At 41.3% G+C, this 12,363-nt stretch overlaps 2 protein-coding genes across 2 annotated transcripts; both read right to left on the reverse strand.

Moving 5' to 3' along the window:
* Positions 1 to 1,112: 1,112 nt before the first annotated feature.
* slc7a4 (solute carrier family 7 member 4) lies at positions 1,113 to 8,941 on the reverse strand. The gene is made up of 5 exons (XM_062379473.1): positions 8,875 to 8,941; positions 6,441 to 7,504; positions 5,069 to 5,775; positions 4,786 to 4,894; positions 1,113 to 3,735 (listed from the first exon to the last, which is right to left on the reverse strand). The coding sequence occupies exons 2-5, from the start codon at positions 7,420 to 7,422 to the stop codon at positions 3,524 to 3,526; spliced, it is 2,010 nt and encodes a 669-aa protein (XP_062235457.1). The 5' UTR covers positions 7,423 to 7,504; positions 8,875 to 8,941; the 3' UTR covers positions 1,113 to 3,523.
* Positions 8,942 to 9,517: 576 nt separating this feature from the next.
* Positions 9,518 to 12,161, reverse strand: dgcr6 (DiGeorge syndrome critical region gene 6). The gene is made up of 5 exons (XM_062384930.1): positions 11,757 to 12,161; positions 11,477 to 11,637; positions 11,172 to 11,272; positions 10,935 to 11,075; positions 9,518 to 10,788 (listed from the first exon to the last, which is right to left on the reverse strand). The coding sequence occupies exons 1-5, from the start codon at positions 11,858 to 11,860 to the stop codon at positions 10,711 to 10,713; spliced, it is 585 nt and encodes a 194-aa protein (XP_062240914.1). The 5' UTR covers positions 11,861 to 12,161; the 3' UTR covers positions 9,518 to 10,710.
* Between the last annotated feature and the right edge of the window lie 202 nt (positions 12,162 to 12,363).

The raw sequence follows: 12,363 nt of genomic DNA on the forward strand, positions 1-12,363 counted from the left end.
AATATTATTTTGTTTTACAACAATCAGTCCACAGATGCATGTGTTAACAGATCAGTTCATCTTCAAACTTAGTTTTAACAAAAATATCGATGTGAGTATTACCTGGTGTGTATTCGGACGGATCAATTAACGGATAATCAAGCATTTTGAAGGTGAAGTCAATATTTGTCTATAAGTCAATATAGATGTAATCTTCTGGCGTCTTTTTTCAGAGGTACAATTCTGGAAATGATCAAAGTGACAAACTGTTCTGAATATATAGAGTTCAACATCATAGTCAATACTCATCATAGTCAACCCTTGTTGTGGCTTTGATCATCATCATGATCGTCACACTGTACAGAAAATATAGTGTGAGCTGGTACATGCACCCTAGACATAAAAAGGGGGCTTGAGCCCCTACCTTTTTTTTTTTTAAAGAGAGAAACTGCCCTTTTTCTGGTGTGCTTTAAAAAAAAAAAAAAAAAAATGTATTCAGACAATCCAGTATCCAGTTGCTTGGCTATGGAAGCTGAAGGTTATCTTGTAGAAAAAAAGTAACAATTCCAAACATTTTATGTTATTTATTACTTGTAATACTATTCATGTCAAAGTTTAATGCCTTTTTTGTAATGATTTCAATAAAGTTGCTGTATTTCTGCATTTTCTCAACAGATTATCTTATTTACACAGAGAAAAGTTATAAAAAATACATACTAAAAACTAGTAGGATAAAAAACATGTAGATTATGGGATAGTTTATTTTGTTTTTGCTGCTGTAGATAGAAACCTAGTGAATACTAAAGAAGACCATTGTCTCTATTTGAACTGTTGAGTATTTAAAAATTGTGTGAGTTTGAGGCTATTTATTTTTTATAAATAATTATGAGAAGTGCCCTTTTTCTCACTTGAGCCCCTTCCCCCCAAAATGTCTGTGCACGTCCTTGCTCTCCATAAGGACAAAGCAGTATTGTGTCCTGCCTCTCACCTTTCACAAGAAGGAACTGTGATTGTGTAAACTCCACCAGAGAGCGCTGTTGTAACCAGGAATAGTAAGAAAGGAAATGATACATTAAAGGTATTTTTCTTGTTTTTTTTTTCCATTGGTTTGAACAAACTGTTCACAGAATAAAACAAAGGAACATTGAATAGCTCTCGGTAGAGCTCATACTTCACCAACAGTCTCCCTATAAAACAACATTTAAATTAACTAGAACTGGTTTATTTGAATGTGCACCAAATATCACACACTCATAAATAGTGGTCCCCTTAATATTACAGATATTTCTCATCAAGATCTATGAATTTTTCTCATGGAAATCAACAAATCTCACCCTGTTGAAAAAAAACACGACGATGTGTCCGCCCCCTGATCCCGATCTGAACCAATAACCAGACAGAAAACATATCCTCCTTAGCAGATGATATCTTTTTCCTTTTTAGTTTTCCTTTCCTTCTTTTTGTGAATTGTATGTTACATCAACTCAAGACTTATGTGAGTTATAGTCTTCTGATAGTATTTAGAAAAAAAAAAAATACAAAATGTATGAAATTTGATTCTTTGAAACGACACACGATATGTCCACAATTCAGATTTTTGTAAATGCTGCTTCAAAACATTTATTTTTTAATTGATGACACAGTCATAGCATTTTATACAGACGTACACATAACAGAAAAAGATCTGAGACCTTGATGTCAAAGTACAGAATACAATACTATTCCAAAAAAGAAAGAACTGGATTATTTGTAATTGTGCTTCCTGGCACAAAAAAGACGAAAGAAAGAGGTGAGAAAACTTTCAGCTAAAAAAAGCACCACAGTATTAATGTTTGCCACCAGCTCCAACATCAAAAGCATAACTCTGAGACAAATTTACCAGAAAATGGTGTGCAAAATTGTACAAAATTATTTTTGTAACTATGCAAAAATGCCTCTTAGTGTACATCCGCTTCCATGTTTGTGTTTTGGTTTAATAATAAGAAAGCGTGAATTCCGTTATAAGAGTTTTATGCAACACACAAATAAATATCACAGACTACTTTAGCTTTGGAAGCCTTTCTGCACTGATTACATGTTTAAGGCCATTGGTTTCTTATGCAACACATGCAAATACAAACTCAAATAAAAACAAAAGAGGAGAAACAGAATCTAGATTCACGTTTTTGATTAAAAAAATTAATGCCCGCGTTCATTTATTGACACCGTGTAGGCTGTGGGAATGTTATCGGTGTAGAATGAGATGTTCTCACACATGTGCTTTTCTCTGATCTGGGTCAAGCTGCAGACTGGTGACAGGGACTGCTGCAAATCTGCTGGGATTACAGGGGCCCATCTCAGGTTTAATTTAACCAGTGTCTGACATAAATTTTACCCTGTGTTTGAAGAATCCCATTCAGTAGGCATGTGCTCGACTCATGTGTCCAATAATTTCCAACTTATCTCTGGAAATTGGTCATATAGCATATAATAAAATATAACACTATATTAAACTCAGTAATCTATGTGCTTTGATATATCATAATCTCATGCCAACAGGGAGAGAGGGGGAAGGAATGCTGTCTACAGGTGCGTGAGAAAAACCTGCACAAGATCGGTGACACAAGAAAAAACAGGGTCATGGGATGAGATTTAGATTCAGTGAAGCACTAAAATGCGGCTCAGCCAATTAAAAGGTGAACACATTACTTATGGAGACTAATCGTGGTATGCAAAACATATTTAGGGCTAATTCATTTAGCACAGACACAAAACAGGAACAGGAAACACAAAAAGTGAAAGTAATGATATCTGTGTGAGAGCAAAAAAGGGATAATAATCATAGAAAAAATGAATATGCAGAATATATTCAGATATTATAATGAAAATAGGTCAGAAACCACTAAAGGTAGGGCAGTCTATAAACAGAGCCTCAAGGTTCTCCTGAGGCTTCGAGGACAAGTAAGAGTTTGAGAAAAAGGCATAAATTCCCCAAAGTCTGTGCATTCCTCTGCTTGACTAAAAAAAACATGCAACAAATGGATCCTTATGATTCTCGAGATGATTTCTTCAAAACTCCAATGGTGTGTTCTGTTAACAACAGAATTATATTTTGGGTGAATGTAGATTTTCCAGCTCCAGATTCATGTAAGAATACAAAATAACTAAAAGAACAGTTTGTCACAAAGAAAGCACAATAGATAACCTGGAGCAAGCACATGGAGTCTGACAAACTGGCAGAGTTGAGAGTAGAGAGCTGGACTAAGAGGATGTCACATAAATTTGATGCAAGAAGTTCACGGGACAGTGATAAAGTTCTCTACTGTACATTCGAATGTTACAAGATATACAAATTAGGCTTCACAACCAGGACGAGACAGCGAGCGTGCGTCCCATCCTGTGGTTTGCTTACATTTGCAGAGCAATGAGTACAGACTGTGGAAGGCAAGTCACACACTAACAGGGAGTGAGATACAGACAGTACACTAGTAATAGTACAGCTTTTTCAGTGGGAGACATCAGATAACACCAGGCAGTTGTCACGATGACTATATTTGGTCACAAATCATCTCTTTTCGGCGAACTCCTCTGAGGTGGAGGCGGCGTTGATTTGGTGCGCCGGGTTGTCCACCTGACCGTCAGGCTGGACGGGCTGCACGGTTTCCACCAGGCTGCCGCTTGGGAGCACCACGTAGCGGGCGGCCAGGTCTTTGGGCTGCAGCTCCCGCCTGCCCTCCTTACTGTGCCAGATCCCATAGCCGAAATACACAATGAGACCTGGGGACAGAGACACAAGGAACGGGGATGACTCACAATAAAAGCACCCTCAGAGTGAGCGTGTTATTCTGGTTCCCAAATTAAATTCATGGGAGTGCTTTGAGTCACCCCCACCCAACCCCTTTGTGTCTTATATGTATCCACTCAATTTTACAATTTAATTTATTTCAATTCTGTTTTTAGTGATATGGATTTTGTTTCACCCCAAATTGAGTTCATAGGGAAAGGGGAGGGGTTTGAGAATCATGGTCTGTGTTCTGTATAATAATAATATATAATAATAATAATATAATATAATGTGAATAAAATAATAATAGAATAAGTATTGAAAAAAATACATTAAGTGATCTTCTGAGATAGCTGAGATAACTAAATGGCTAAACAAGTGTACAGCCATGCTACACTGGTTTAATGTTGCTTACTTTAATTAACTCTGCTATCGAATGAGGGACTCCCATTCTTAATTTTTGCAATTGCCACTATGGAAGGTTAGTGTGAGAGATTCTAATATACGTGCAGTATTCCACGAGGTTGCAACTTCTTAACCTGCTGAAGTCTGACAGGGGGGTTTAAATGGTTTTCTGGTTCAGAGAAGCCTTAAGCTAATGCAGCTAATCACGCGTCCCCAGTGATCTCCTCTCCCTGACAGGACTTTAAAGCTGTTCAACCATCCTCAGAGGTTTGCTGACAAGTGGGTTTATGTCCTTAAGAACAGGTTGACTTGCCTGATGTAACAATTATGTGCATCACATTGACAAGCAACAGGAGGCAAGTGCTTTCTGATAATATATTCACACTACTTACGGACTTAACAAGCCACACATGACATGTAAACGATTGATTTGTCTTTACGTAAACCAAAATCCCCTTAACATGCTGGTAAGTGGTTGTACATAACATTTTAATATCTGATGTCTGCAGTAAAACCTTTTTATTAGTTTTTTAATTAAACTATTCTTGTATTAAGGAATATATTACCGAAACTTCTGGTAAGTCTGGGTCAGGTTTTTGGTCCATTTTGTTTTCTGCATAAATCCAGTTCCTTCTTACCTATTGCAATCCACACAGTGAAGCGAATCCAGGTTAGAGGGCTGAGCTTCATCATGAGGAACACATTGATGAGGATACTGGCACCTGGGGTCAATGGAACCAGAGGTACCTACAAAACAATACAACTGCAGTCATTCTCCAATCATACAAATGGCTTAAAATAAATAACATTAACTGTTGTTTGATTTAACTGTTATTGCCATGAGTAGGGAAATGGACAGTGACAAACTCAGCAATCATATAACACTTTACTTTACCAACTAAAATCCATAAAGCAGCTCACCTGGAATGTTTTTCTGTTGGTTTGCGGCTCATGAATCCATATAAGCGCCATGCTGAGGACGTATGCAATGCTAAAAATCACCAGCAGCGTTGTGACGCTCCAGACAGGAAGGTGCAGCTGCTGGGTACCAAACTCCAGCACAGAGCAGAGGGATACTGAGCTCACTATCAGAGTCAGCACACAAAAGGCCACCGTCTCGCCCGGTTCACAGTCCCCAAGCAGCCGGCCTAGGTATGGTTCCCAGAAGGCCTTCAGCTGTCCCACCCCTCGCCGCTCTCTCGTCTTCTGCTGCTCCACCAGCTGGAGTTTGTCAGAGAAGGACTCGTACTGCTTCAGCTCCCCGCTGTCCTCCGTTATGGTCTGGGACTCTGAAGGGGCCGGGGAAGGCTCGGCATTGGGGTTGGGAGATGTGGACGCGGTCCCCTTGGAGCTGCTTTTGTCAGGCTGGAAACGTAGCACAATGACGCTCGCTGCCACAAAGGTGTACGCCAGGAGAGTGCCGATGGAGAGGAACTGAACCAGGGCCTCCAGGTCAAAGATCAGAGCCATGATGGCCATGAGGACTCCAAAGACCAATATTGCATTGACAGGGACTTTGGTGATGGGATTGACACGTGCAAAAAAGGAAAAGAACAACCCATCCTCTGCCATGGCATATACGATCCGAGGGAGGGAGAACAGATTACAGAGCAGCACGGTGTTCATCGCTAGAAATGGGAACAAAGACTACTGATCAGAACATAACACAAAACATAACACAGTGCAGATCAACAAAATGTACAAACAGCCATTCAAAGCAACACAATTTGATTGTTTTAACCTAAAAATAGAAGCTTCAATCTGAGTTTGATGATACACTATCTTGAAATAGAGAGAATGGTGCTGCAGTGTGGAACTGAGTGACTGATCAAAATTAGAGTTGGGCAGTAGTTAACCTTCAGCGTGCGTTTGAGGAGGCGAATAAAACATTTGCTTCCAGTAGCAAGAAAAATTGCAGGTTGGCTTCACGTGGAGTTAAACTTTGCCTCACTTTACATTTGTGTGTATGTGACCATGCCCTAATGCCGGAGTGTAGATCAGTTTAAAAGATATAGAGGTCCTTAAAAAACAGGATTTGTCTCCAATATCCAGTAAGGTAACTTAAAAACTATAAAATGGAGTTTGTTGAAGCAGCAGCTTTTCTAGTTCAGTTAACTGGGGGTCGTGGGTGATATATACCCCTCATTTTTTGTCTTCATGAAAACCACTTTATCCCTTGTACACGGAGGCAAAAATAATTAATTACCACATGTGGCTGCAGGGGGGGCTGTTGTTGCTCACTAAAAGTTACATAGTGTTGCTTTAAATTGCACTTCTCAGTATATGCACTCACCACAGATAGAACCTATTGCCACAATGACTCCGGCCCAACTGTAACCACGGCGGAAGAAAGCATCTGCCAGAGCTGAGTTGGGGTCCAGCGTATGCCAGGGTACCATTAGTGTGAGCACTGTGGAGACCAGGATATAAGCCGTCGCTGCCAGTGCCAGGGAGATCGCAGTGGCAATGGGAACTGCTTTCTGTGGATTCTTTGCCTCTTCACTTGATGAAGCGATTACATCAAAGCCCACAAACGCATAGAAGCACGTGGCCGAGCCTGCGAGTATTCCAGACAACCCGAAAGGTGCAAAGCCTCCTTCTTTCTGGCTCCAGTTGGCTGGTTCCGCCAGGACAAAGCCAAACACCAGTATGAAAACGATGACAGCCATACTAATGACGGAGAAGATGTGATTGAGGTAAGAGGACACCTGAACTCCAAAGGAAATGAAGAATGAGGCAACGACTAGGATTCCTGCTGCGAGTAGGTCAGGGTAATGGGCAAGGATGGGCACGTTCCACTGCATTATGTGTGTCTCTGTGTAGTTCTGGATCGCATGATTAAAAATGGAGTCCAGATAGCCACTCCAGGCACGTGCCACAGCAGCTCCACCAATCATGTTCTCCAGAATCACATTCCAACCAATGAGAAACGCCCAGACCTCTCCCACGGAAACGTAGGTAAACATGTAGGCCGATCCTGTTTTGGGAATCCGTGCGCCAAACTCTGCATAACAAAACGCAGCCAATAAAGAAGCAAAACCTGCAAAAATGAAAGATAAGATGATAGCAGGCCCGACCATGTCTTTAGCCACTGTCCCAGTCAGGACATAAAGGCCAGAGCCCACCATGCCGCCAACACCCAGCAGAGTCAGGTCCAGGGTGGAGAGGCAGCGTTTCAGCGACGTGGCCATCATGTCATCATCCAGTGTCTTGAGACGGTTCAGTCTCTGACAGAGACGCACCGCCGGTGCGCAGCCTCTTGGACAAGTTGCCATAGCTACAGAGTCAGACGGGCCAGCAGGGCAGGATGGTGTTGTAACAGTCAAACTGGATCCATTACCTGTCTATGAAGATGACCTGGAAGACACAGCACAAGCATTTTCACAATCAGAACAAGACAAGCCACTGCAGTTTTATGAGGTCAGGCTGGTTTGGATGACGGTTCAGCTCAATGCTTTAGCTGTATATCTTGACATGTTGTTGTAAGTCTGCAGGGCTCCTAACTTTTTATTCAGATCTGCTAATGGACATGTACAGTAGGTCCAGTCTGTCCCAAGCCACTTTGCATAGGTCTTTTCCAGGCTCAGCTATTGTATTTATGGAAAGTATTGATCAATAAATGTACAATGACAACTTAATGACAGTCTCAATAATAATAACAGCAGCAATGAAGGCGGCTCTGATTACTGATGGTAATAAGGATATACTTATAACATTAATCATAATCATAATAGTGGACTTGTTTAGGGCACATTACAATAATTTATGTTGTGACTGAGTTTAGAATAATAATATACAGGATGTTCATTATTAATGACAATATTAATAATTTAATACAAATGTGCTGGAAGATACATCATCGCTAGCTTTGGAGGAAGTGGTGACTTTTTTCTATTTTGGTTAAATATTATTTGTAGCAATGCTTGTGAAGTTATTACATGAGAGTTGAGTGAAAAGACGACTTAATACACTCTGTAAACAAATAATTTTTTTTTTATATGAATCACATAACATTTCAGGTTGTAAATAAAACTAAATACCAAATAAAAAGCACGTGTCAGTCTTTTTATGGTGTGATCTATTTTACTGTTTCCCAATGTTTCGGTTTTATCTACATTTTACACCGAGGCCGAATGGATGCTCAACATCACAGTGAAGGGGCAGACCACGTCATCTCAAAGGCACCGCTCATGTGTAATATGAGATCTAGTAATGTAGCAACGATAGATCATGGAGATACATGTTTTTCTTTATTTGATTTGTTAAACGTGTAGTCTTTTCATCCTACACATCCAGTATTCGTCCTCCAGTTCCGGGTGGAGGAGCATCAGATCCCTGCCCTCGGTGGATAGGCAGACGGGCATATGGCGACAGCAGGATGCTTCCGTTTTAATTACGTAAGGCTTTATTTCCCTTTAGAAATAAACCCACTGCCTCAAAACACGATTTACACCAAAACATCGACTGTCAACTACACACATCCACTCACGACGTGTAGCCGTGGGGAGACAAACACTGCAGCACTGTACATTTAATGTAAAATGAATATTTTATAAGAAGTGAGGATCATTAGACTTCCTCTATCCTGCGTGGAGGCTGCCTGGGAGCGTCGTCGCACTCTACGGTCGAGGGGGGAGAGGGATTATTTGACGGGATCCGCGCTGTATTCACACATGAAGAGAAAGGAGAGAGAGAGATATGAGGGAGGAATAAAAAGACGGTTTTACCTCAGTTGTTCAGGATCATCCGAGCTGCAGGTCCGCGGCGGCTGGAAGTTGCTGAGGCGCATCGCCTGGTGATGATGGAGCAGAAGGTGAGCGAGAATAAAGCCAGCACGCTTCTTAAAGGCACAGTCACCTCCGGGCCACCGACGGGGCTTCCCCACTGCAGCCCACCCATATATAGACCCCACCCTTTATACACAGGAAGAGATTATCTACAGCAGATGGGCCCACAGGAGGTCCTCGGGCCTTTCTGTTTATAAAATTGATTTAATATAAAAGTGAAAAAGTTAGAGAATCATATTTATGTTAGATAGGTACGCACCTTTAAGGGATAGGTAAGCCCCTTAAAGGGATAGTTCCCTATGCGATGGAGGGGAGGGTGAAGAGTTTGAGTCCACAAATAACTTTGAAAGTTTGAGGGGTAAACAGAGTTTGAATTGGAGATTTCAAAACAAAATCCAATTCAATGCAATCCTGTTTACCCATGAAACTCCTAAATTCTTTTGTGGACTCAAACACTTCACCCCGGCCATAGTGGTGAGTAGATAATTTGTGAATTTTCATTTTTGGGTAGCTATCACTTAAATATAAATGTGAACATGTTTAAGAATCATACATATTTAAGATGAGTAAGCACCCCAAGTAATAACAATTTACCGTTTATTTAAACCATTCATGTGACCAGTGGATGTCAAAAGAACAAACTCAAACAGTGCAAACATGTCACAGAACAGGTTATAATGCCAACAGGGAAACAACTGTCTCTTATGTTTCTTAAATGTGCATAAGAAAAAGATCAAACATCCTCCGTCCTCTGCAGTTTATGCATCAGGTGTCTGACCATGGGGCTTTATATGTGATCGTAAGAAAACTTTGTTTGTAAAAGATGATGGATGATAGAAGTGCTTTTGGCCCTGGTCAGAGGACTAGCAGTAAGAGTTTGGACCACTAACAGTGTGTCCTACAAAAGGAGACAATACATCAATAGAGGCCACATAATGTTTAGCTGCAGATGTATTTACTAGAACATGAACTGATGAACACTGTGAAATAATTCAGTACAGTACTTCACATATTAGTCATGAAAAAGATCAGCGTCAACAGAACTAAATTTTCAAAATATCAGTGCAAATATAAAGAGGAAAGCTCAACACATAACGTGAACCCATAGCCTCACATAGACTGTTCGGAACAGAGACATGTCACCCTGTTTCTACTTTAGATATTTGAGGTGAACATCATGAGGGCAGGTCCGTCGCAGCTGGTCCACTTTACAAATGTCCAGCGGCTGGTAAACATCAGGTTTTCTCACAACGTGCCAGAATGACTTTAGGAATGGCAAAAACGCAATAAAAAATATGAACAGGTACAAAATTCGGCTTTGTATTTGATCGCACGTTTAGAGCTCTGTTTACACCCAAAGGCATTACGCTTTTGTTTTCACCTCAAACATGGCTAGCTGCTCCAAAGGCACCAAGAGGCACTTCAAAATAATCTTATACAGGAAGGTCACTGCCTTAGTTTCATTTACAGCCACCCCTGGTCCTCTTTTCATGTCCTTTAATGTGTCTTTTAAGGATTTGAAGCAAAACAAATAAATTCAATGTTTATGTGTGACATAGCATTTAGTGCTTTACAAGCCATATTCATCTCTCCAACTGGCTTATGATGGTGATGACCAAAACACTCGGGACAACCTGTGTTCAACATTCTCTGAACTTGCTGCTTCCTACAGACAGCCATGTAAGTTACATGCGGACTGAGACACGGGGAATCTCAGAGTAACTGCATTGTTACCGTTGGTATTTATGCTAAAATAAAGCTTCTTCATTATCTTCCTCATAGTATTCCAGATTGTGACTCTTTCTGTTGAAGCTTGAGGACCAGTTCAAGTAGGTTCATCTGCATTGTCAGCTCCTGAAACACAAGAAGCAAGAGGTGAGGACACACTTTGCCATCTGCTGGACATTTATCTGTATGGAAAAAGTTCAAATTTGTATCCTACCCCACAATTCAGGGCATTACATTTCAACTTCAGTAAGTGAACAGTCAAAGAGGGTTACCTGAGGATTTGTGGTGATATAAAACCCTGGGACTCCAGCCTTCTCCAGGGTGTTCTGCTGGTCTATCACTTTCTGATCCATTTCAGCTACAATCTTCTTATCCATCATTTTTTGTTCCTCTCGCACACGTATGTCCAGAGCCTGATGAGAAATTATGTTAGTAAACCAATCAACATGTAGACATATTTAGACACATTTTTTTCTACAAACAGAGGTATTAGGATTTCATTGCCTCACCTCTACTTCTGATTGTTGGTTTGATTTGAGAAGCCCAAGGTTGTGAGACTTGCACGACTGCAGAGCGTCTTTGTTTTTTCGTAAAAGCTCCTGTTTGAGTGCTGCACACACAAAGGATAAGCAGTCAAGCGTCACAGCAGCATCTGCAGTTACGAACCTCCCAACAAGGCCCCCTTTTCATGAAGCAGGTTTGGAACTCTGCATCGTGTTGGATTTCAGAGGAATTCCCGATTTTACCCAGGTAACAGGAATAGGCTTGTGAACAGACCTCATCAGTCACTGCATGTTTTCTGTGGAGCACTGACCTTGGTGTTCACCGTGCAGCTTCTGCCTCTGCTGGTACAGATTCTTTTCAGTCAGATGCTGAATATCCAGGAGCCCCTGCACGATCTCATACACCGTCCCATCTATGAGCGCCAGAGCCAGGTCACTCAGTGTGTTGTAGGACAGGCGCTGCTGGAAGGAGCTAAACACAAAGGAGAAGAACAACAATGAACAGCGGGTTGCAGTCAATAAATCATTCATACAGATAAACCTGAGACACCAACTGCTGTGATCACTTCTCTGAAGGCTGGGCAACATTACCTGGGTAAATCTTTCACTAAGGTTTGCAGCTCAGACAACAGGTAGTAATGTCTCTCCTGTTGCTTTGTTGAATCCCCGCCAGTGACCCCGGGATAACCATCCATCTCCTTCACTGGAGAAGTGAGAGCAAAACAAGAGGTTGCTGTTCAACACATCCAGCTAGCTAACCAAGCTAACAGCAGTTTGGGCTAATTTCACTGTTTTCACAGTGTAAAGGTCCCGGAAACAAGACAATGTGTTGTCTTTAGGAGACCAGCCTGCATATAATGACGTCCGTCTGCCAACAGAAGTTACGTTAGGTTACATACACAACGTGAGAGCTGGAAAAAAGCTTGTTTTTAGCTTTGCTGCTCTGACGCTCTGTTTCTACTCTACCATGCACTTCTGGGAGGACCCCGGAGAGGTGGCTGCCAAGATGCCTGAATGTAAATGCACCTGCAGTAGCTCAATATGCTCACTTGGTGGCGCGTTTAGACAAAGAAGGGGGCGCTCCTGATTGTAATTGTCAGGTGTGACCTACCATCCTTAACGACGGTGACAAATTATATAGAGGGTGCAGTGACGTCATGTAGAAACAGATGGTGGACTGTGTCAGATTTTAAAACAA

The sequence above is a fragment of the Platichthys flesus genome, chromosome 3 (genome assembly GCF_949316205.1).
Source record: "Platichthys flesus chromosome 3, fPlaFle2.1, whole genome shotgun sequence".
NCBI classification, from domain to species: Eukaryota; Metazoa; Chordata; class Actinopteri; order Pleuronectiformes; family Pleuronectidae; genus Platichthys; species Platichthys flesus.